Source organism: Embiotoca jacksoni, unplaced genomic scaffold, assembly GCF_022577435.1.
Source record: "Embiotoca jacksoni isolate LCO1_2020_lvr unplaced genomic scaffold, fEmbJac1.0.p SCAF_43, whole genome shotgun sequence".
In the NCBI taxonomy this organism is placed as follows: domain Eukaryota; kingdom Metazoa; phylum Chordata; class Actinopteri; family Embiotocidae; genus Embiotoca; species Embiotoca jacksoni.
The window spans coordinates 1527013-1552902 of NW_027185396.1; the positions used below are offsets into that span (position 1 = coordinate 1527013).

Consider the following 25890-nt stretch of genomic DNA (forward strand, 5'->3'; position numbering starts at 1 on the left):
TGAGGACACTGGCAAAATGCAAAAGGGACCAACAATCATCCAGAAAGGACGAGGACAGAGAAATGGTCTGTGGTCACCACCTGCAGAACCGTTCCTTTATAGGGTTGTCTTGCTAATTGCCTCATTTCCAGCCGTTGTCTGTTCCATTTGTACAACAGCAGGTGAAATTGATTCACAATCAGTGTTGCTTCCTAACTGGACAGGTTGATTTCCCAGAAGTGTGATTGACTTGGAGTTACATTGTGTTGTTTCAATGTTCTCTTTATTTTTTTGAGCAGTGCAGTTTGAGAGGTCCTGCAAAGAAGAATCGGAGAAACTGCCCAAGAATAGGTGTGCCAAGCTTGTAGCATCGTACTCAAAAAGACTTGAGGCTGTAATTTCTGCCAAAGGAGCTTCAACAAAGTATTGAGCAAAGGCTGTGAATACTTATGTACGTGTTATATTTTCATTCTTTATTTTTAATAGATTTGCAAAAATTTTAAACAAACTTTTTTCACGTTATCATTATGGGGTATTGTGTGTAGAATTAATCCATTTTGGAATAAGGCTGTACCATAATAAAATGTGGAAAAAGTCAATCGCTGTGAATACTTTCCAGATGCACTGTATATAAAGGAAATTAAATTGAACCGAATTGAAAATGTAAGATCAATTTTCTGGCAACAACCAATGAAAAGCTGAAGAAGAACTCAACACAGATCCAGTTAAATCAGTCAATTATTTCTTAGTTTTCGATAAAAAAAAGTTGAAATTGTTGCACCCCTCATCAGTTGGTCATCTTCTGGGTGTCTGTGTGAGTTGTACCTTGTGAAAAATAGGCTGGTATGTGTTGCTAAATGTGTGACTTTCTGAGCCTGACTGCGCCTCATTTCTCCATCCAACAGCTCATGTGTTTACAATAATATGCACAACTAAGCTTTAGTAAAGTTTGAGGTTTGAGCTGAGTAAAATTTGAAAATGATTTAATCAGATGGAGAGAATCTAATCTAATGACAATTGTCTCCATTATACAAATTTTATTATTGATATTTAGTAACTCATTGGAAATAAATTGTCTGTTGTTTGTAGAATATAATGTTTATATGACACAGTGCTGCTTAATTTTGAAAGGAGAAGTTGAGAATGTTCTTAAAATGTGCCCCCACATCAACACCCACCACACCTGAACTACAGATTACCATCGAAATGACTAAAATATAACAGAGCAGAACATAAATGCCTCTAACAATAACTGTATGAGAAGCTTGTAGCTACAAATATTACACTAACAGCATTCTCTTGTCTTAATTGCTGCATGATTTCAATTTGCATGATTTTTATTCCATTTTATATGTCGTATCTACTTCTATTTTTAATGTTCACTTCCTGTAAAAACTCAAAACAGGAAGCTGGAGCTGGTAACAGAGAAAAGTACTCATGTTAAAAGAAAAGCCACAATCAATATTTATATATTCAAAGTTTATTTTGTAGGATTTAGGAGGATCTATTGGCAGAAAAGGGATATAATATTTATAATTATGTCTTCATTTGTGTATAATCACCTTGAGAATTATTATTTAATCAGGAAAATCATTTGCAGACTTTGTGTTGACTTCCTAAAGTCAGTTCATTAAAAAAATTAAAGCTGCTCTGATCACATTTTTTTTAATATCAATTGTGGAGTACTTGGTTACTTTTATGAAGGCAGTAGCTCATAGTAATAAACCCACAGATAATTCTCACCCGACTCCATCCTGAGCTTTTTTAGCATCCTTTAACTCACTGTACTGATTTAATGGCTCATGACGTCACAACTTTACAAGTTTTGTAACCGTGAACCTGCTATTGAACAGATGGTCACAGTTATCACCAACATACTGGAGCATTCAACAACTAAAGAGATGCATATTTACCACAAAAACTGGTGCGAAACAGGGCAAGAAGAGACTGACTAATGGACTTACTTTCCTCAGATTAATGCTAAAGTTGCTCCTTGCTTCAGGGTTGGTAAATACTCACTGTCAGCTTTACAAGGGGATGATATGTCAGCGTTGTATTTACAGTTTGTTGTGCTGCCCCCATGTGGTCAAAACCAATCAGTTAACAGCTTCATGTGAGATCACCAAATCAATATGATATCATCCGCTTTAACTTGGGCTCTTCTCCTCAGTTCACACTGTGATCTTGATCTTCCTCTCACGATGGATGTCTGTGAGGAAAAACAAAGGAAATTCTTCCAAAGGGTTGTTTTTGTTGAGGGAGAAATACTATCTATGAGAATGGATGTTTCTACGATGGTTAGTTTGCAATGAACTATGTTCAGAGACAATGTTTTTTGGAGGTGTTTTTTTTTTTTTTTAATTTATTTTTAAATAAATGTGTTTCTGAGGTGTTTCTGAGCCCAGGTGGTGATTTCCACTTGAGATTAGTAACTGTTTTTAATGCAGCCCGCTGATAGCAGAAACATGACAGGCCTGTCAATCCAACAGACATGCCCCCCAAAATGAATTTGAATGGGAGTCCGTAAAGCTTTAGAAATATGACTTAATTTGAAGAGGGAAAGAACAAAATGAAGGTCAGAAGAAAGACACCAAAGGACTACAACTAAAATGACTCTTACTGTCTGTATCTGAGTCCCTGTCGGTTTCTGTCTCTACAGATGGCCTCTTCCTCTTGCAGCCATTGGCGCCCTCTTGTCCTGACCCGCTCTCCTCCTCGTCCGGCTCGTCCGAGCTGCTTCCCGGCTCATCCGCTGGTGCTGATGACTGAAGAGGCAAAGAAAGCACATATGCTCACAAAAGAGAACAACGTTGAGTTCAAATGAAAATAAACTATATTTCCTTGTCGAAGGATCTAATATCTCAGCAGAAGCTCCACTGAATTGGCTTTGTTTGAATTACCTTGCCATTCGACGATAAGGACTCTTGCTTTTGTAGAGCAGAATTCAGAGTCTCCAGCACTACTACTGTTACAGACACATGACACAAACAAATGTTTTTCACTTGTGCATAGTAAATATATCAACACTCACATGCTAATTTTCCAGTGCAACACAACATGAACATTAATTTCAAGGAAATCTGCACCAACTTCATGCAAATGTTCGTTTGTTTGGGACAAATGGTTCAGTTCGTCCAGTGGAGTGGAAGATTCAGTGGACTTTGAAGTCCCATGCTTTATGTATGTCACCATCTATTTACTAAGTCTCTTTTGATTGCACTCTGTTGCATTTTGATTTTATTGATTCACCAAATTTTCCATTTTAGCCGTGCATCAGAACGTTTAGCGATATTCAGAGATTCATGGTTTTTGCACATAAAAAAGTGGATGGAACCCTACAGACATCAATCTACTCTCTTTACCTGGTCGTAACGATATAGTGAGGACAGGCACCTTCTTCCCGTTGCTTTGATCAGTCTTTCCATTCACCTCCTCTTTTTTCTCCTGCTCTTTGACATCCTGCTGTGACAACACCATCATACCATGAATCCCGTTTGTTCTCTCTTTACCTGCACCTCTCTTAATTTCATTCCCAAAAGGCCAAAAAAATTACCTGGTGGTTCCGATCACTGGGCGGCTCTTTCTCTTGGTGTTTGACTGTGGTTGTACAGGATGATGAGGAAAGGACGACAGGTGAAGGCGATGATACTGGTGTGTTTGCAGATGGAGACGTGTTCACATCCATGTCAGGGCTCTTCAGTACTCTCGCTCCAGCTTGTGAGGCTAAAGACGAATCATCTTTTGGCGTTTGGATGGATTTGGACTTCCCTCGATCTGATAGGTCCAGAGGCCCATCGTATGTGTCTTTAAGCACTTCTCCAGAGACCCTCTCCGCCTTTAATGGCGGGCTTTCCTGTTTCTCTGCAGGCTTAGCTTGACTCTCCGCATACTCGGTCAGACTCTTCAACCTGAAGACCACCGTTGGCTCTCTGTCGGGGGGCTGAGGAGTGCTCGGCTTTTGCCAGGGAGAGCCGAAAACCTGCTGTCTGGGGCTGGTCTGCTGGCTGGTTTGGACCATGCTGGGAAAGTGTGGCAGGTTTAATTTGGACGAAGTTGGCACCACCGGGTTGGTGCCTGCAGCAGCCACAGTAACCCAGTCAGACGATTCAGATAAGGGCCACGGGAGAGAGACAGGATTGCTCTTGATTGGTTGAGGACGGCAGGGGACAGGAGCATGAAGCACATGTCTGGGTTTCACCTCTCCAGTCATTGAGGAGGAAGAGTTCTTAAGGAGAGCTTGATGAGGAACGGAGGACCGCTGGTCAAGTCCTTCTGCCCTGAGATATGAGGAACAAATGCAGGTCTATTAGGGTCAGTAGGACACAGTGCTGGGTTGTAATGCATTACTTAGCAGGGCTGTCACTTTTAATCTGAATGTAAGGCAAGGCAAGTTTATTTATAAAGCACATTTAAACAACAAGGCAATTCAAAGTGCTTCACATAAAACCATTAAAAGCATCAAAACACAAGGCAAAAGAAAAGGACATTTAATGTACCAATATTCATGTGTTCCAACTCTAGTTGTGTGTTGTACAATTTCTAGTCAATAAGCACCACACACAATTTGGAGAAGTTTTGCCTTATGGTGCAGCAGACGGTGCTGTAACAATTCAGCTCCACGTACTGCGTTGCCTGTTTGACCTGTTTGGTTGATACAACGATGTCGGACGCTAATGAGCGAAGTCGCCCTGAGTGGAGCATCTGAAAGGCAGTGTGTGGAAATAAGCTGTGCTGTCGTAGATGTTTATGCACAGATGTTGGTAAAATGTGGAAAAAGCCAGGAAAAGTTCAGACTTGTTTAACCCATATAACTGTTCTTTAATAAAAAGAGGGGTTGTGAGGCTTCTTCTTTTTTGGCAATCGACTTGTTTGGATAGTAAAGTAGGTGCCTAAAGCCTAAAGTGAGAGCTGGCAAAACAATCCAACAATGAGTAAGGAAAGGTAGCCACACAGACCACTGACCGATAGAGGCTGTTTCCACCTTGCATCATGAGATCGGATCTCACTTCTCTCAATGCAAATGAATACGTAGGCTATGCCAAAAAAATATACAAGTAAATAAGTCAGAACGATTCAGTCAGAATGATTTGGTTGACAAGAAGAAAATAAAAGAGGATTTTCACGTGAAAACATTGAATGGAGGATAAAAAAATCCCAAACTAACGAACCTGCTGTAACGTGACGATAACACGTCAGAACGAACACGAGCTGCATTTATTTTCATTCCTTATTCAGAGGATGTCAGCTGAGTAGGCGATCTTCCAATGTGGCTCAGGACGGATTGATGACGCACTGCGTTCCCACTGCTAAACGAATGTGGCCACATGCGTCCCAGACCACCTCCGAATGCGGATCTCAATGCATCCTTTTGCTGCTGGCCACTTCTGATCTGATCATGCCAGGATGGATGTTGGTGCCAGGTGGAAACGAGGTAATAGTCAAGGTCTTTCTGTCTATAAAGCACTGCTGCTTGCAGTTTTCCAATGAGTTTTGCCCCACGAGCAAAACTATATGACGCACATTAAAAATAATTGAGGCTCTTTTACAGAGGAATGTGATGTTCAATAGAGTACAATGAAAAGCTGTGTGCGAGCTATTCACAAAAAAAATCCTTGTCTTTAGCATAGAAAGCCTCGTGGAAAAAAAGCTTCGGATGATGGTGGTAAAAGCAAGTCTAATGATAGGACTTAGAAAAAGTGCACTCAAATGAAGGATTAAATTAACAAACAAACACCCCTCAACAACGCCCTCTTTCAAAAATATCTTCCAGTGCCCCTGATGTTCCCTTGACATCCCCTGGGGGGCAGTACAGCCCGCTTTGAGAAACGTTACACCAACATATCACAGACCTTGACATGTGCCATTGTTATGAGACTCAGCGTTATTGGCTGCATCTCTGAGTAGTGTGATGGTTCGTCTCATCAGTGTAAACCAACAGAATCTGTTTTCTAGCAGAGGACTCCATCGGCAGCCTTTTGAATCCGCTGCAGCTGTTTCCTCGAGGTTTTACACAGCCCTGGTTGAGCCCACTGGAGACAAGTTTTTCTGCTTCATGAACCCTTTAATTCTAGATACAGTATACTCCTAAGGTGATATAACAATGTAGTTGTTGTAAAATGAATGTCACAACATTAAACTTTATGACTTCTGGTTTGAGGTCTATCAGACATCAAAGTAGAGTGCTGACTTTTGATTGTCCTTCTTTGGCTCCCAAACAAATATTCAAGTTTATTTCTGATATTGTTTACATTTTGGAGCACACAATCATTGATTTCTGCGTCTCACCTCCTCTCTCCTGCTCGGGTTACACCGTGGTCTGTCCTCCAGGATGGTAGCACCAGGGTTGACATCGCGAGAGGCTTGTACGACTCCTGTGAGAGTAAGAAGGGCAGGAAGCAGAAAGAAATGACCCGACTTGTAGCTATCGTATCACAATAGTTAAAGGAAGGGTGTGACATTCAAGGCTAACTGTGTGCACTGACTGCTGTTTAATGGACAGATATGAGTGTGGTCTTGATCTTCTCGCTTCTGGCTTACAACCCACAGCATACAGTGTAATTAACCCAAATTTGCACGGTACAGTAGTTTTTGTTCCAACAGTGTACAAATACAAGTACCAATACGTGAAGACATAAAGTTGAAGGAATAAGGAGGAAAGAATCATGGATGTATTAAGGAAAAGTGGAAACTTGACTCAAGTATGGCGCCAGCTCAGGTAGAAAAATTGCTCACTTGGTGCACGAGACGAAAGTTACCTTTTTTTTTGCTTTGCCTCCCTGCCACGCCTTTATTTTATATTTTATATGTGTTTAATTTCATGCATTGTATCTGTTCTCATGCATTTGATTTCTTTTTTATGTTTGTAAATGTTCCTTTATATGTGAAACACTGCATGTAATTTTCTTGCTGTAAATGCAAGCTCCATTTCTTGTATTTAAAGTGCTACACAAATAAAGATTATTATTGTTATTATCTCAAGAAAATAAAATATTACAGTCGAATGTTCCCACATTTACCGAATAAAGTACTGTAATAATATAAAGTCTGCTATAATATAAAGTGATGACAGTTCCACTCGTGTTCCCTAAAGTACACGTCATCTTGTGTCACACCTTAGAAAGAGAGCGCATGATCTAACATTTTGTAAAATATTAGACTAGTATTTGACATGCAAATGTCCCAGAAAAAATACAGAAGTTAAAACGACATTTAAATGTCCATGCAAATGAGTGTGACGTGATTTAGAAACTTACAAAATGGCTTCGGTTCATCCCTCTCACATGTCTGCGTTCAGATTCTGTTTGACGAAAGACAAAAAAAGGAATGAACAAATGTAAAACTGAGAGCACGACAATTGACTATCCAATAATACTTCATCATCACCTCCAGCTCGTTGGTCTGCCTCTGTTTTCACTGCGACATCACCATCTACAGGCTGGTTGCTGACCCCGCTGGTTGCCATAGTGACGAGGGCCACGGGGCCACAGGAGGGAGAACGGTCAGGGGAGCTGTTCAGCTTGACCTCTGTGGTGCTGTTGCAGTTGGAGGAGTGGTCGCTGTAACCTCTACTACTACACACACACACACACACACACACACACACACACACACACACACACACACACACACACACACACACACACACGTGAGTAATACTTTATAACAAATAGTAATAACAAATATTCTGGTTAAAATTTGAAAAAAAATGTCTAAAGCCTCTTTAAAGTAGACTCATCCTATGTAATAGACATCTTACTCACTCATGTGCTGCTCTTAAACTCCTGATCTCATCTTTCAGTCTCCTGTTGTCTTTTTTCAGGCTGTTCATCTCTCCGGCTACAACACAGACCACAAGTCACAATTAACGAGAAAGTTGTCTTTGAATTGTATTTATAGTAGAAAAGGAAAAGAAGAACACATGAAGAGGAGAGGTTTTAGTGGGGATGTGAGTCAGGTGGTGGATGTGTGTTGTCATGACAACACAGAGACATAAACAGAATACCCAGTATAGAGATGTGCTGCAGGCTCTGTATCTGCGAGGCTTCAAATTCCTGCTGTCGTCTCTTGGCCACCTCCTGAGTTACTGTACATCTGTCACACAGTCCTGCCCTCAGCCTGCAGCAGCACCGCAGAGACACACAACATCAGAAATAGGAGTGGGTCATGGTTTTTGAATAGTCATAAAAATAAGGAGCGTTATCTCAAAGATGACAGAAAGACATCAAGCCTGTCCGAGGGTTTTCAAAGTGGTACAGCATGTGTTGAACCTGAATTTACGGCACGAGTGAGTCTCTCTTCGTATGTGTTTGTACGTGCAGCAGTGGGCCAGGGGCTCAACTTTCAAATAATAGTCGATTAGTTCTCTGCAAAATATTGAATACTATTTTTGCTTGAAATGCCCATTCCGAATCAGAAACCCAGCTAATAAGTACACTGAGTTAAAAGCACTGTAATGCTCATTCTTTTCATGTTCCAAACTACTGCATAAATGCACTATACTGTGCAGTTAATTACACATTTAACTATTAAGCAAGACTCACTTTTGAAACAAGAGATGCATCAAGTTTCCACTTAAAAATGAAAAGCTGACGAGCATTAATCTGCACTGCTGCTCAGATTGATGCACTTGATGTGAGAGTCTCTGCTGGTCCGGTATAACCAGGAGCTTATAGTGGCTTTTATTTTAAGTGATTCTCTGGAGACATTGTGAAGCACTGTAAACATTTTGAGTACATAGTAGTTATTAGACTTGGTGTAATTCATCTTTTGACAAGATAAGTATTGATTTCTAATGTAGGGAAAAGCAGAAGGTGACATCAGTACCTGTTTTCTAGCGTCTTGATGTTCTCAGTCAGTAATCTCTGCTGCTCTTTCATCTGCTGGTTTCTGTTGAACAGTTCCTCCATTCGCTTCGTGTCACTGTTGCCATGAAAGAATGCGGCACAGATGAATTCACAACAAAAGGTTCTTTTCTATATCAGCTGACACTGTTAGCCTTGTCTGGTACACAATGATATCATTCAACCCAGTGCCACGGCAATGTGTGAAATAGACACGCCTGTCCACTGTAGGAAAAATGAAAAATAGCCACGCTTTGGGCTGTGTAGGCGGGAAAGTTACACGTTTTGAAAGCGTGGAACTTACACGCACCCAAATGTCATGTGACGTGGAATCACGTGACCATGGTCCCGCAACAGAGGCAACAAAAGACATTTTTTGGCAGCATTAGCAGTCAGGAGCCCCAAACCATGTTGTTTGTCCTAAACCCCAACCATGTGCTTCTTCAGTTACCCCAAACACGTGTTTTAGCTATAAGTTTCATTTTCCTGTAGATAACATGGCTCTACACACGCAGTACGAGTCATTTCCGTCCACTACGGGAAAACGAGTAACTTTCATGCCTGGACGGCGCAAAGCGTGGCTTTTTCACGTTTTTCTGTGGTGGACCGGCGTGTCTATTTCACGTTTTACCGTGATACCGGGTTGTATAATTCTATACTATTTATATACGTTTCAATAAGACACTCACAATGTTGCATTCAAAAATGTACTTGCGTAAAAGTACTAAAGTTTTACTAAATGTTGTTCAAGTATTTGATGAAATACATGATGCAGAATGGCCCCTGACAGGGTTACATCACTATTGTTGGATCAGTAGTATTGATCAGGATGTAATCTGCACATTAATGCTCACTGTAAGTAGTGGAAGGAAGAACAGATTTGAACTGCTTTATGTGCATTTGGATAATTTCCCCCAGAAACAATCTATCATAATTTAGAAATTGTTCATAAAAGGTTAATTAATTCCAGATTGTACTTAACAGTACTTGAGTAAATTGTAGTAAATAGTTAGTTAATAGAATAGGAACTTCTGGCACCGTTTCCCACTGCAGGAACCAGGGTCCAAATTAAGTTCCTGGGGAGATGATGTAACAGGGGGCAGTACTTTCTAAATGTTCAGGAACCTTCAGGGTGGGAATTACTGTGCTGAACGTTTTCTGCAGGGTTATTACACTTTCTTAATTTAAAAAAGATCTGCGGCAACAAACATTTTCTGCTTGTAGTGTTGCTGTTTTTTTTTTTTTTTTTTTTTTTTAAAGTGGATGTACCAATGACAAAGTCCAGGACGTTATACAGTTCATACATGTGGACAAAGGTTGTCCATCTCAACCCCTTAAACCTTTGGCTGTTTTGAATTTTCCACTTTGAAAACATCCTCAGATTCAGTCAGTAACAGTTCCAAAACTGTGAGGGGAACATGAAGAAACTATGGGAGACACTTGGGAGAATTTGGACTACAATAAGTCTCTCTGCCTTTATTTCGAGACCAGAGGTGGATATTAAATTCCACAAACTTTAAATTAAAGATTCAATGACTTCTTTATAATTAGCGACACTGAAGTTAACTAATCTATCCATGAACTTCTCCGCTGCAATTCTGGAAAATCGGACTGAAAAGAAATCATTTCTTGTGACTCAAAGACTTGACTTAACAGGTATATGGTGACTCTGAAATGATTCCACCTCTTTGTTTTTTGCTTCGTTTTAAGGAGAAATTAAACACAGATGTGGTGACTCAGTAACCTGACTGATTGACTTGTTTCAACATGAACTTCCTTCCCAGCTCAACATGACATGAATGAACACAGGACCAGGTGCAGGACCTGCCTGTCTGGTCCCCAAATAACCGGAGGCCTGCTCCGGCTGAACCCGAGCATCGCTAAACTTGAACATCTTGTCAGCGTATTCTAATACGTGATCGTCTGGAGACGTCTGGGAGGTGGAGGATCCACTCACCAGCCCTTCTTGTTGGACAGCTCCTGTACTTTCACCTGCCACCCTGGAAGTCAACAACACGACTGATTAGGGGGACTGGTGTTGAAAGAAAGCCTTCCTCCAAATTCTCCTCCTTCATCACTTCCACTCACCATCCACCTCTCGCTCGTGGACCTCCCGCAGCTTGTGGAGCAGGTCGCTGAAGCTCTCCATGTCCTTTGAGCTTGAGTCCGACTGTACAACAGAAGAGAGAAGATGTTTTTATTTTCCTATTTTTGACTCGACTTGACATTACACACCCTCAATGATAAAACTTGGAACAACAGATGGAGCGGAACCACTGTAAATCCGTCAGTTGTTGAAGACGTTATAGCCCGAGGACTGCAGAGCTCAGCTTGCTGTTAGTTACAAGTGAGAGAAAAATGTGTGTTGTTATATCGAGGATGATTAAAACTAGTTGGACGGGTCCTGCCAGCGTGGGACTCGAGTCTGCTCTTTGCTTCAAGTACATGAAAAACAGCTTTGACGGTTTGAACACGCTCGTATGAGGTCTCATATAAATACAGAACATTTAAAACTGTAAAGCAGTTATTACAAGAGAAACAAATTATTCTTTCAATCACCTCAATTTAACACAAAATATTAAAATATGATGCACATTCTTTGATGCAGAGACAATAAATCTGACATCACCTGCCTCCTTAAAACAAACAACTACATTTGGACTCAGTATCAAAACACAAACACCATCCAATTATCTACATTTTCTTTAACTGAATAATACTTTAATTTCTTGAATTGAACCTAAAATAAAAGACCCAAATTAAACATACTGACAATACACATCGATAATAGTAAAATAAAGTCACACTTCAGGTGATATAGACGGAGGTCTTTCAAGGCAGTCAAAAAGTAAGTGAGCTACGGTACCTACAGATTAGCAGATTGTTTTTTGGTTTGGCCTCATTTTTTAACAAATTACACACATTATAATGTTGTATAGAGATTTTTGTCTTGTTTAGGCATCCCTAGAGCGAACTATGATTAATTTATAATGTGTTCCTGATTATGGAGACACCATGTGTGTCCGTGTTTACTGAAGTGCTGTTTACTAATTTTTCTACACCACCAGGATTCTTTGTGATGTTACAAACACAGGAATGAGAACCTGAATGATCTTTTCTCAAACACAGTCACCTTATATTTTATCATTCCAATCGTCCATATATTAATATCATATTGTTTCAATGAGGTCACATTTTAGAGGGAGTATATTAAACCCAATTTGTAATGTCATATTTGAAATACATTTTCTTATTAAGGAATAATTTCAGTTTAATTCAACTGCTTCCCATTTAAATATAAAACTTAAGCAATGGGTCATGCTGACTTTGCACTTCACACTTCTACTGTAGACATTGGGGAGACCAGGAATCACACCAACCAGCGTATATTGTGCTGATGAGTGTGACCTTCCTCTGCAGACACAGTTTTAACATGACTCAATTTAAACATTTGTTTTCTGGCCTTACCAAAAGTTAAAAAAAAGAAATTATCCACATGAAACAGACATTTTGCTAAGTGTCAGTGTTTTTATTCTTAGCTAGCTCAGTTAATGCATTTAAAAGAAAGCTCAAAACATATCTCTTCACATCAGCCTTTAACTAGCAACTCCTGAAGCTCTTTTGCACCTGCCATGCACTTGAACTACCAGCCTTTGAAATGTATATCGCTCATTTCATATTTTGACTATATATTTTGATCTACTTGTATTAAATGTATGCATTTTATCTGTTTTATCTCAAGATTTTTTCCCCTGGTTTTGGGTCCGTGTCTGTTTTTATGTGGGACACTGTAATTCTGCATGTAATTCTCTTGCTGTGAAGCATTTCTTGTATGAAAGGTGCTATACAAATAAAGTTTATTATTATTATTATTATATTATAAGATTTCTTTTAAATGCGATTTTTGTTTTTACTTCGATCCTTACATTTGACTTATAAAAATAAACTATTGCTTTTGTTCACTGCAAAAAAACTTCTCCGAACTCAAACCTCCAATAAAAGTTTAATAACCGTAATGAAAAAAGTGCATTTCTAGATTTTATTCAAATTTTCATTAATCAAGAAAAATTGTTTTTTGTCTGCTTCCTGTAGCTTTTTACAGTACATGCTTGTATCATGAGTAGCTAGGCTAATAAAACAAATTGTGTCGTAAATATTTTTGAATGCAGCTTTTTTCTCTTGGGGGGGCCATGATCACCTGAACTTTACACAATTTGTTTCTTCAATCTTCGACTTGATACACAGTCTGTTTGTTCCCTTGAATTCATATTATATTTCATTTGTATTGCTCTCTTCTGTAGTGTATAATATGACAGAGATTTCGAATAGTTTGAATATGTGTTGCCTGAAAATCTGCAAAATCAGCGATAACATTTGAAGTACCTTGCTGTCCAACATGTGCTTTTGTTCTTTTGGACAATATTTTAACCTAAAGCCCCCCCCCCCCCCCCCACTCCTCCACCCACCCACACCACCACCACATCCTGAACCTCAACGCTAAATCTTTCACCTTAAACCAAGTCTTGATACCAAAATGTCCCCATTTACATTAAAGGAGATTCACTTTGTGTCCCCAAGTGAAACAGATCCCCACAATGGGCCAGCAGCTTTATTTCACCACAACATAACACACACACGCTCCTTCCTCCCACTAATACACGCACTGAAGACTATTTAGCATTTTGATCAGATTGGATTCGAGTCTCTCAACATGTCAGGATACGTCAGGCAAATGGCTGTTCAGATCAGCTCGACAGAGCAAGAAAAGACCTGTCTGCCTTTATGTGCCTGCTTGGCTATTGCTACATCATTATTCACACACACACACACACACACACACACACACACACACACACACACACACACACACACACACACACACACACACACACACACACACACACACACACACACAAATTAATATAGTTAGCCTGTATTTCCACTTTCCTCTAAACTTCATCAGTAACTGCACCACGGTTCTCCCAATATTGACAGAAGCATTACCACGTTACGTCCTGGATGCAGCACACCTGCACTTCTATACTACTACAGTATCTGTAGTAGTATAGAGAGAGCTAGATATAACACACTGGCAGCGTATCTCCATGCTGCAGCTTTAAGCCCTTCTCAAACACCTCCCATCGGCCTGGGACCTTTGGTGTTTGATCGAAACCAGACCAGAGCTGTGTGAGAGGAAGTTTTTCTGTTTAGTCACACAATATCAGCTGATGCTGCTCTGAAAAAATGGAGCAGATGAGGCGGCTGCTTTGCTTTTACAACTGACGTGTCTAAATAATAATGTCACTCAGAATCACAGGAGGAAGTGTGCATATAATGAAAGACATTTTGATATAAAACCCTCAGTCTGTCACTCACACACACACACACACACACACACACACACACACACACACACACACACACACACACACACACTACATGTGTTATATGTAAGGCCTCTGTGATAACTGAGTACATTTTATAACAAAACTGTGTGAAGTAAATGTGATAACTGACCCTAAAATTCCTGGAACCCGAGCATTTACTATCTGATGAGGCTGTGCTTCTTTCCTGCATGCCAGGACATAGCTGCACCTCCTCACCTGTCAGCCCAGACTATCGTGGTCCAACTCAGAGCTCAATCATTTACAACTCACCACACACACACAGCAGCAGCAGCCAGGGACTCTGTCAGCGTGCTTCCCACCCCGGCCACCGTTCTTCGGACTCCCGCTGCGGACCTCCCGGATGGACGGATTGGTACAGAGAGACAGAGGGAGGCAAAAAGTGCGATAAAGAAGAGACAGAGAGGAGAATGAGGTGAAGGAGAACGCCCCACATACACCCTTCTCCTCCTCCTCCTCCCCTCCCCTCCCCTCCCCTCTCTTTCTCTCATCTCTCCACCCTAGAGAACCGGTCGGAGCGGTTGTCCCCTTGAGGAACACAAACACAGAGGCCTGGGCAAGTTCTCCCTTGATATTCCTGTTCTGCTGAAATCCCACAAAACCGGCTAAACCGGTCCCATAAAGCCCTGAGGAGATAGAGGGACAAAACCGACAGTGCAACACAAAGGTCCAACACTCAGGCCTGGAAATGTAAATCCTAATTACAAGGCAGACAATTTAAATCACACTATTATTGAATACAAAACATCATGATTTATAACCCTGTTATATGGAGTAAAAAGTTTGAAAGGCTTCATAAGGCCAAAGCTTTAATCTACCTACTTAACAAATTTATGGAAGTTTGATCACACATCATAATAACGATTTATAGACAATTGTTCTAATTTATAACAACAAAATCACAGTTTGAATGTATCTCTGTGGATGTATGTGCACACGGCCAACACAAGCTGCAGGGTGTGGTGGAACCAGTGACTGCGGTGCTGGCATGTAAATTTCGATGGCAAACAACAGGCAAGAGTGATGGCATGTGTGTGTGTTGTCCCGAAAACTAAACACGATGCAGGTCTCGATGTGACAAATGCCACTTCCTGATTCCTGAACCGGAATCCCTTCCAACCGGCCGGACCGGGCATCTTCATCGTCACGATCTATCTCCTCCTGTGAACCTGCCACTCCCCGCTGCCACACAGAGGATTAACTGCATGTATGGAGGGGTATGTGTGCCGATTGTCTGGGTTCAGTAATACACGGCGGCTTTCAAAACCCTCAAAGTTACGGCGAGGAAATTACATAACGAAACTTGAATCCAAGCCTTATAAAGAAATCTACACCACTCAGGGCAACTTTCACCCCACTGTAAAGTGCTGTGGTGTAATACTTGATGGCAGGTGGCGGAAATACTTTGACAGCATGAGATGAATGATCCAATGCCAGTTGGCATTGATACATCACACTCTGATGGCCTCCATGCGCAGGTTGATTCCATAGCGTCTACGAGACCGCATCTCTTTCTGTGCGTCTGCAGTCAAATCACAAATTTGCCTAGAAGGACGTCCGAAGCAATTAAACCTACTCAGCCCTTCCACTGTTGATTTGCATTGGGGCGCCCCCCAAAACAAACAAACAAACAAAAAGAAAACAAAAGACAGGAAGAAGGGATCTCTTTTCAAGGACAGACGTGCAACAGTTGTCATAAGTACAAAATCAGCCAAAATAATAATGCATTTGCAAAATGGAAATTCTGAATGTCCCGAAATATGGATCCAAGAAGTCGAGCAACTTCCAGGTGCAGCCAAAAAGGCAGCACCTGAGCCACATGAGCTCCTCCCCGCCAAGAACACCTGCAGAGAGGAGAGGAAAAACACACAAGAGGAAGAACTGAAGGACGTCGTTCACAGTGAGGAAGACGAGACAAGAGGTGAGGCAGAATCTCCCGGAGGACGGAGAGGAAGGTCCTGGACATGTGGAGGGTAACCAAAGTGTGAGAGATCAGTCCAAGGAAAGCCGACTGTCCAGTGCAGATTGAAGGGGAGAGTAGCGAAAGCATGAGTTCTTGTGCTTGTGACTGTTGGACAACAAACAAACTGGTAAGACAGCAGTTTTTTCCAGAAAAAAGTCTGACCTTATCCAGAGGCCTCAGGGATCAGGTCCTCTATCTCTGAACTTCTGTTGGTACAGACTGTCAACATTTCTTAAGGGAAAATTAGTATAAAGAGACACAAGATGGCCATAAAGAGACACAAGATGACCACAAAGAGATACAAGATGACCACAAAGAGACACAAGATGATCACAAAAAGACACAAGGTGACCACAAAGAGACACAAGATAATTAGAAAGAGACACAAGATGATCACAAAGAGAAACAAGATGACCACAAAGAGACACAAGATGGCTACAAAGAGACACAAGATGGCTACAAAGAGACACAAGATGACCACAAAGAGACACAAGATAATTAGAAAGAAACACAATATGGCCACAAAGAGACACAAGATGGCCACAAAGAGACACAAGATGACCACAAAGAGACACAAGATGACCACAAAGAGACACAAGATAATTAGAAAGAGACACAATATGGCCACAAAGAGACACAAGATGGCCACAAAGAGACACAAGATGACTACAAATGACCACAAAGAGACACAAGATGGCCACAAAGAGACACAAGATGACCCCAAAGAGACACAACATGACCCAAAGAGACATAAGCCCTGCGTTCCAGTATCCAGACTACCAAACTATTTAGTATGCTCGAAAAAGATTTAGTACGTCCCAAAACATAGTATGTTAAACGTAGGAAGCCAAAAGTATCAGGATGTTCTACTGCATCCGGTTGTATTTTGCAGTCTGCAGGCTGGCGTGATACTCTGCTGTTCTGACCCACAATCCTTTGCACTGCAGAAGATACATCACATCACCTGAGCCGCCGAGACAGTTGGTAGCGTAAATGCTCCGCCCCCAAGGAGAAGAATAATAATAATAAGAAGAGTCATTAAAAGGTAGTGTGCTCGTTTCAAATCGCATCCTTTATCTTTTTACTACAAACGTCACGCTATGGATTGCGACTGATACGACCAAGAGGGTCAAAGTTCAAGATGCATTTTTATGTTGAAGTCGTACGTCCCAATTGTACACGTACTACATGTAACAGTAGATACTATTTAAGGGTAGCTGCAGTACAGACTAAAAGTAAAAGGAAATAGTATGCAATTCAGAACGGTGGAATGACCACTGTGGTGGCGGGGTGTGGTTAGCTCAGCTGCGGAGGGGAGAGAGGTTCAGGGAATGGTGCATAAAAACATAAAAAGGGCCATCATGGACCGGCTGGGTCTGACCCCCAAGGACCACAGTAGGACCTTCCGGGAGGCTGAAAGATGCTGTGACCAGATGGCTGCAGCCGGGGAGTGCGGGAGGAGCACTGGCGGTGGTGGAGAAAATCGTGGTGGAATAGTTTTTGAAGGGTCAGCCCGCCCGGACAGCAGCATGGGTCCGCTGCCACTGTACGGCGACGCTGGAGGCCGCCATCACCCTGGCCGAAGACCACCTCGCGGTTCATCCCAGAGGGCAGGGAGATGGGGGTCGGCCGCCGGCTTCAACACAGCCGGTTCCCACACCGCGGAGGAGGATCCAGCAGCAGCTGGTGGCTCGGCCCCTGCCGGCCCCGCGGGCACTAGCCCTCCCCCAGTTCCCCGATTCCTCGGGCCCGGCTGGACCCGTCACTCTTCCCGACCTACAGGAGGGTCCTCAACAGCCCGGGCAGGAGTGTTGGAGGTGTGGGCAGCCCAGACACTACCGGAGGGAGTGTCCACTGATGGAAGTGGGACAGAAGGTTCGGGTTGCTGTCCCTCCAGCACCCTCCCCCGGTCCAGGAGCGACGTAAAGTAAGGATCCAGGGGGGTACACGTCAGGCGATGGTGAATTCGGGCTGCATGCAGTCTATGATTCACCAGAGTCTGTTTCGGCCCGGGGCATTGATGGAGGCATCGTGGGTGAGAATTAAGTGTGTGCATGGGGATGTTCACGATTATCCGGTGGTGTCAGTGGAGATAGATATGGGGGGAAAAAGCATAAAGTGAAGGTTGCAGTTAGCTCCAGCCTCATGCACCCCCTAATCTTGGGGACAGATTGGCCCGGGTTTCATAAATTAATGAGGCAGTGTGCGCAGGTGTGTTCATGACCGACAGGGACATGCGGGATGTGTGCTGTGCTCAGCGGCAATGCAAGGTTGTCTGACACTGCAGACAGGGTGGGGGAACCGGCAGAGACCAGTTCCTGAATTACGCTCCATGGAGGATTTTCCACTGGAACAGTCTCGGGACGATATTCTACGCTTCGCCTTTGACCAAGTGATAAGAATTGATGGTCAGCTGGTGCGCCCTGACGCAGCGCTGTCATATCCACACTTTTCAGTGATCAGGGACAGGCTGTATAGAGTGAGTCGTGACACTCAAACAGGTCAAGAAAACACCCAGTTGTTGGTGCCAAAAAGCCGTCGGGAAATAATTTTCCAGGCGGCTCACTATAACCCGATGACTGGCCACATGGGATATGAAAAAACACTGGACCGGATAATGAACCGATTTTACTGGCCGGGCATCCGGGGGGGATGTGTGCCGCTGGGGCGCATCCTGCCCGAAGTGTCAATTGGTAAACCAGCCGGCCATTCCGAGAGCGCCTTTGCACCCTCTGCCAGAGCACATGGGGATATTGCTTTGTGTTAGTTCTGGCGGATTACGCAACACGATATCCCGAGGCAGTGCCGTTGTGCAACATTTCTGCAAAGAGCGTCGCACAGGCTCTATTTCAGGTCATCTCCCGAGTCGGAATTCTGAAAGAGATTCTGACTGACCAGGGCACCTCGTTCATGTCACAAACACTGAGATAACTTTATGGATTACTGGGGGTTAAGTCTATTTGGACCAGTGTTTATCACCCACAAACTGACGGTCTTGTGGAGCATCTGAATAAGACTTTAAAGTCCATGATCTGTAAATTTATCCACAAAGATGAATGCAATTGGGATAAATGGCTTGATCCTCTGTTGTTTGCAGTGCGGGATGTCCCCCAGGCCTCTATGGGATTTTCTCCCTTCAAGCTGCTGTTTGGCAGGAAACCATGGGAGGTGCTCGACCTGCTTAAAGAAAACTGGGAGGAAGGTCCGAGCTCTGGGAAAAATGAAATTCAATACGTCCTGGACCTGCGAGCAAAACTCCACACACTGGGTCAGATGTCACGGGAGAATTTGCTCCAGGCCCAGGAACGTCAACAACGGCTGTACAACAGAGGGGCCAAGCTGAGGCAATTCACACCGGGAGAAAAGGTACTTGTATTACTTCCTTCTTTCAGCTCAAAACTCCTCGCCAAGTGGGAAGGGTCCTTTGTGGTCACACGGCGAGCAGGGGACATCGACTACGAGGTGGTGCGATCTGACAGGGGCGGAGCTACACAGATCTACCACCTCAACCTCTTAAAAGCATGGAGAGAGGCGGAGTCTGTTTCTCAGAGAGAGAGGAGCTGGGGCCAGAGGTTCCAAAATCTACCAATCCTACCTCACTCCCTTGTGACGCCCATCTCTCCGGGACCCAGAGAACAGACGTTGCCCAGTTGCAGAAGCAGTTTGCTGATGTGTTCTCCATCCTGCCAGGAAGCACGAACCTCACAGTACATCATATTGAGACATCTCCGGGCGTGACGGTGCGGTCGCGACCCTACAGGTTACCTGAACACAAGAGGAAAGTGGTTCAAAGGGAATTGGCTGCTATGCTGGAGATGTGGGTAATAGAAGAGTCCAACAGTGCCTGGTGTAGCCCCATTGTTCTTGTTATCAAGAAGGATGGATCTATATGGTTCTGTGTGGACTATCGCAGGGTTATTAATGTGTTATGATTTGATGCGTACCTAATGCCCCGGGTCGACGCACTCCTGGACTGACTGGGCACGGCACGTTTCTTTACGACACTGGGGCTGGCCGGTTATTACAGGCGGTTCATCCCAGGCTTTGCGGCGCTGACCAGCCACTTGACCGACCGGACCCGGAAAGGTGCCTCAGATCCGGTCCAGTGGACGGAGCAGTGCCAGTAGGCGGTTGAGAGGGTGAAACAGGCTCTCTGTGGGGAACCACTCCTCCACACACCTAACTTCTCTCTTCCCTTTACCCTGCAGACTGATGCATCGAACAGAGGGCTGGGGGCTGTTTTGTCCCAGCAGGTGCGGGGGGTTGACCGCCCCGTTCTTTACATCAGTCGAAAACTATCAGAGAGGGAGGCCAGGTACAGTACGGTGGAGAAGGAGTGCCTAGCCATCCGGTGGGCAGCCGACTCCCTGCGTCATTACCTCCTGGGATGCCCATTCACCCTCTGTTCGGACCACGCCCTGCTCCAGTGGCTGCACCGCATGAAGGATGCGAACGCCCGGATCACTCGGTGGTATCTGGCATTACAGCCTTTTAACTTCAAGGTGGTTCATAGGCCGGGGGCGCGGATGGCCGTGGCTGACTTCCTCTCCCGCTCTCGGGGGAGGCGGGAGGGGGGTAGGCCAGCCGGCCCACCCGGTAGCACCCTCTTGCTACAACTACAAAAGGACATAAAATTAACACAGAGACACACAATGAACACACAGAGACACACAATGACCACAAAGAGATGCAAAATCCATCCATCATCTATACCCGCTGCATCCTGAACCTGGTCACAGAGCTGGAGTCTCTCCCAGCTGACTTTGGGTGAAGGCAGGGTAAACCCTGGACAGATCACCAGTGTATCACCGGGCCAACACAGAAAGACGGAAACAGACACGCATGCTCGCATTCACAACCGCAGGCAATTTAGAATCACCTGACATGCATGTTTTTGGATGATGGGAGGAAGCTGGAGTACCCGGAGAGAACCCACGCAAGCACAGGGAGAACATACACTGCACACAGAAAGAGCCACGCCCCAAAGTCCGAACCAAGACCAAGCTGAGGTTTGAACACTGAACCTTCTTCCTGAGAGGTGACAGTGCTAAACACTGCAGCACCATGCTGCCCGGTATGCAAAATGACCACAAACAGTAACAGACACAATAATAACAAATATAGCGAAATGATCACAAAGAGACACACAATGACCACGATATAACAACATTTCCTAAAAAAGACACAGAGTCATTACAAACTGATATTCAGTGACTACAGAATAACCGAGGTTGCAATAAGATTCAAAATAAACACAAACACACAGTGAACCACATATCACTGCAAACCTACAACAAACAATTACAGTGGCACATTTTGTGTGCTGACCTGACTGAGACTGAGACTGAGACCCACCAGGAGGATCATGGTAACAAGAAGGAGGCCACAAAATCCTGGTAGCAGCATTTTGAACCTTGCTTCCACAGCTGTCAATAAAGTTGACTTGAACTGAACTCTGATGTAATGTTTACTTTTGTGCACAAGAGGGCCCACTTGAGCCTTAAAGCTCAACATGGGTCTGATCAGCAGATGTCCGAGCCCAAACCTTCCCACACCACACTGGAGCAGTGGTCCTTTGAGTGGAGTGTGTGCAGGGGGGGAGGGGGGTAGGTCAAAGGTCAAACGCCTGCAATTTATTGATGTCCAGTTTTCCTCTTTTGCAGGGGCCTTCTTACTCCCCATGAAGTCCCTCGAAAGTCAAACTGAAAATAATTACAGCCTAATAAACACCTTCAAATCATTTCTGAACATAATAAACAAATAAAATGTATTTCTGAAAGAATTATTCCCATCAGAAATTTGCAGACAGCTGATTGTGCGAACTTCGGGTTCCAAGTAAATACAAAAGTGCAATATTTATTTTGCCTTCAGTTTAGGGCTGCGCAGGCATCAGCAGATATGGGACAAGTGCAGAATGACTTCCAGGAACAAACAGAGAGCTACAATTATACAATCCTATCACAGCGAGTGTGTATTTTACAGGGTGAGTCTGTCTCAAGAGCTTTCAGGTACAATGACACACACCTGAGTGGAGTCTGTGAGCGGATGGATGTGGGTGTGAGAGTGTGTTTGCCTGTCTGAGCTGATCCATTCAGGGAATTCTGTTCATGGCATGACTTGGTTTTTACACTTACAAGGCTACCGTAAGGAGCTGCACCAACAGGTTGCTCCATATCATTTAGGTCCATATAATCAGAATTATTCATTTATTTCAGAGGTAGAGTGTCAACGACGGCTGGTTCTTTATCCTCCATCTTGTGGGCCTTCTCTTATTGAGTGACTCCAAACAGAGTCTGTTTTTAAAGACCTCAACTGCTTTCGTTTCTACTGAGCTCATTTGTTGCAAAGTTGTGTTTCATCAAACTGCTTCTGTCTTTTCTGTGTTTCAAGTAATTAACACACAGACGACAGCAGTAAAGCTTCATTCCAACGTTGGAGAGCTGCAACCAATTTATTTTTTATCACTAAAACATGTGACAATTACTCTTTTATAATAAATTGATGGTTTCCTATTCAAAAGTATGACTGGGTCATAATAAATTCAAATACCACGATATTTTTAACCGTAAAAAAAATACTTAAATGTTCTTTCATTAAATATTAACTCAATGAGACTTTTGATAAATAATCATCAGTAATGTGGATGTAATGATTACGTGGTTAAAGGAAACATATTAGAACAGCTAGAACAATCTATAAGTTCAGAACAATACATCAATTTACTGCAATGCAGCCTATAAAACCAAGATATGGCAGCACTGATGCCATATTACAATATCCAAAATCTAAGACGATATCTTTACGCATATCACGATATTGATATAATATGGATATATAGATTAAAACAATGAGAAAATAGTGAGATCATTATTTCCCCGAACTTTAAATTAACACATTTGAATGACTCTCAGTTAAAAATACAGTTTAACATTATAAAAAACTCGAAATTTAGAATGATTCACATTTGAGAAGCTGCTACCAGAGAACGTTCATGTAAATTAGTCACTCAATTATCACAACTGTTGCCAGTTGAATTTCTGTTGACTAGTAAACATGTGTTGTGTTTACAGCTGTCTCCTGCTGCCACCAAGTGGCTAAAACATCCACGAAGTACCAAACATCTGTAAACTTTGTTTTATGTCCTTTGTTTTCATAAAATATGTGTCTTTAAAAAATAGGCTAGTTAATTTCAAATCTTCCCTAATTACATTATTGTTGAACAGGATTAAAAGTCTGGTCAAATACGTCAACCGTATCCCTTTACCTCTATCCAAAGGTGTTGAATTAGCAGGCTAACATTAGTTCACTTGAATGATGAATTATGAAACAGAGTAAATAAAAGCAATAAAAACAACCTGTTGGAGGGGTGCAACTTGTTTTGCATTCGTGCATAAATCTCCACAGAGTAAACGCTGAGTGAAGCTCCTATCAAGGCTAAATTTGAAGTCATCAACAGCAAGATTTCTATCAAATATAGACCAAATTTTAAGAAAATCAGCAAAAGATGAATTAACGGCATTTACTACAGGTATATTATCATTGCTGCTACTTCTCCTGTTGGGAGCCTTTAAACTACTGAAGAGGACGAGCACGGTGTGAGACGACATAATTGAAAGCGTCAGTCAAATCTCAAATGGTGACAAGATTGGAAAAATCATGATAAAAACATGAAATGTATGGTTATTTCATATCATTTTCCATATTTCGAGAATTCTTTCAAATATAGGCACTTTTTTTGCTTAAATTTAAATTCTGGATTTCTTCTCCAGAACAGGTACTTCAGATTCAGTGACAAATGTATGTTGCTACAATCTTTTCCCCAGAATTGCCACTAAGAAATGGTATTATGAGGACCGGCAGATGTTTCCAACACACTTCGAAGTTGCCATCAGGCCCACCAACCACTTTCACGGCTCTCTTTTTGGGTCAACACATGTAGCTTTAAGTTATGACACGTACGAGTTGCAGGAATTTGAACCCGTCCCACGACTTGTTATGATGTTCTTCAACCCTCGCTCACTTGTTCAACCCCCCTTCATCCTCCTCCTCCCCTCCTCTCCTGCTCCTCTTATTTATGATCATTACCTTGACCTGCACCAGCCATCATTAAAACACTCACAGGCTTGTAAATCACCTGAGTCCCCCCTCTCGCTGTTACATAAACAGCATTTAACAAATCTGTTGAGGAGGTGATAGGCCTTCAGGGGCACCAATCACAAAGACATTGTCGCCGTCTCTCTGGGAATATTAAGAAAATGTTTGGATATTTGGTTTGTTTTTTTACTGCTTCAATTTATCGAACCGATTCATCTGTTTTCCATCCAGGAGGAAAAGGACTGGAAGAATGATGCTGGAATTATCTGAGGTTTACAGAGGAAACATTCCCAGAGGGAAAATGTGTCTCACTAAAATCTTCACTTCCCGTACTGACTCCGGGCCTCGGCTCGTACTCTGCAGGCCAAAGCTTAAATCACAGTTAAACTTGGAAGAGGAGGGTCGATGTCTTGCTCAAGGGCACACCAGCATGCATTACTGTCAATAAACACACCGGGCCAATGAACTACTACTTGTTTTAAAACGCTTATTATTTTAAGATTCATTTTTGGCAGAATTTATGCTTTATTTCCATCCCCGAGCCGAAAGAGACAAATATCAAAGCTCCCAAAAATGTTTATTTTGTTCCAGAATTATTATAACTTTTTCAACTCATCAGAAACTGTCAAAAACATCAGATTTGGAGATACACGTTTTACAGAGATGTCTGTTACATGTAATGTATACAAATTTGCTTTTCATCAAAGGAATTCTGTACACAAATAATTAAACAATTATCATATTTATTTATGTTAATTGTTTTTGATAGCCACTGTGGTTTCTACTGATAATGACATTGAATTTTAAAACTTTCTCTAGTGATTAGATTGACGACAAGAGGCAAAAAAATTTGCATGGAAATTGTACATGCATAACAATAGGTACACACACACACACACACACACACACACACACACACACACACACACACACACACACACACACACACACACACACACACACGCCCAGCAGATAAGACATCAAAGCAGCGGGCAGATTTACAAGACACTGTAGAGGGCCTTTAAAAAATACTGCTGCGTAAATGTTTATGCAGCTCTCTCCATGTCAGGCACTAGGGGGAGGAGATCATGTCCGAGCAGCAGGACCAGACACTTTTGGAAATTAACGGCCGCCTATGAATCTGCGGACCGCTTGCATTTCTGTGAGGGAGTCATTGTAATAGCTTTAAATGGTCCTCGGTGTAAATCTGTCCTGCTTAGCGAGGCCCGGCCGATCTGACAGGTGCACTCTGGAAACCTCTGAATACAGAGGTGGTGGCGAGGGTGGTGCACGTATCTGAGCCAGGAGTCCTATTAGCCCACATGTCTTGCTCCAATTTACAAATATTCTGCAGTATTTCAGTGGATTGGCATAAAGTTTCACAACAACACCACCACAGATGATATTAAAATAGTTATTTTTCATTTTTCCATGCTACTTTGTATGTGCAGATATTTCACTTGTTGCTTTGGGTTTTCTTTTTTGACAGTAGAGATATTGGACTATTTGGCACTAATGTTTATAAAATGATTACTAAAGGGTTTCATTGAAAAAAGAGGTTTCAAAAATAAATGTACTCCCTTTGCACCATATTTCTCTTCTGAATAAT

General features: G+C 42.6%; 1 protein-coding gene across 4 annotated transcripts; it reads right to left on the reverse strand.

Annotated features, from left to right (window-relative positions):
• Positions 1 to 1459: 1459 nt before the first annotated feature.
• Positions 1460 to 14579, reverse strand: rbbp8l (retinoblastoma binding protein 8-like). 4 transcript variants are annotated; one of them, XM_069169243.1, is made up of 14 exons: positions 14477 to 14579; positions 10908 to 10989; positions 10777 to 10819; positions 8803 to 8898; positions 7982 to 8094; positions 7740 to 7815; positions 7363 to 7547; positions 7233 to 7276; positions 6265 to 6350; positions 3533 to 4256; positions 3342 to 3441; positions 2880 to 2944; positions 2600 to 2744; positions 1460 to 2188 (listed from the first exon to the last, which is right to left on the reverse strand). In XM_069169243.1, the coding sequence occupies exons 2-14, from the start codon at positions 10966 to 10968 to the stop codon at positions 2151 to 2153; spliced, it is 1776 nt and encodes a 591-aa protein (XP_069025344.1). In that variant the 5' UTR covers positions 10969 to 10989; positions 14477 to 14579; the 3' UTR covers positions 1460 to 2150. The 4 variants fall into 4 exon arrangements, with proteins under 4 accessions (XP_069025344.1, XP_069025346.1, XP_069025345.1 ...); XM_069169245.1 differs by having other exon boundaries at positions 3342 to 3438; positions 7363 to 7550; XM_069169244.1 differs by having other exon boundaries at positions 2880 to 2941; positions 7363 to 7550.
• Positions 14580 to 25890: the final 11311 nt, after the last annotated feature.

Excerpts from the sequence above, each read along its gene's own strand:
- rbbp8l (XM_069169242.1), bottom strand. The coding sequence starts at position 10,968 with ATGGAGAGCTTCAGCGACCTGCTCCACAAGCTGCGGGAGGTCCACGAG. Across the intron at positions 7,551-7,739 it reads AGTTTAAGAGCAGCACATGA|TAGTAGAGGTTACAGCGACC; the intron begins GTGAGTAAGATG and ends GTGTGTGTGTAG. Across the intron at positions 4,257-6,264 it reads ACCCGAGCAGGAGAGAGGAG|GGCAGAAGGACTTGACCAGC; the intron begins GTGAGACGCAGA and ends CTCATATCTCAG.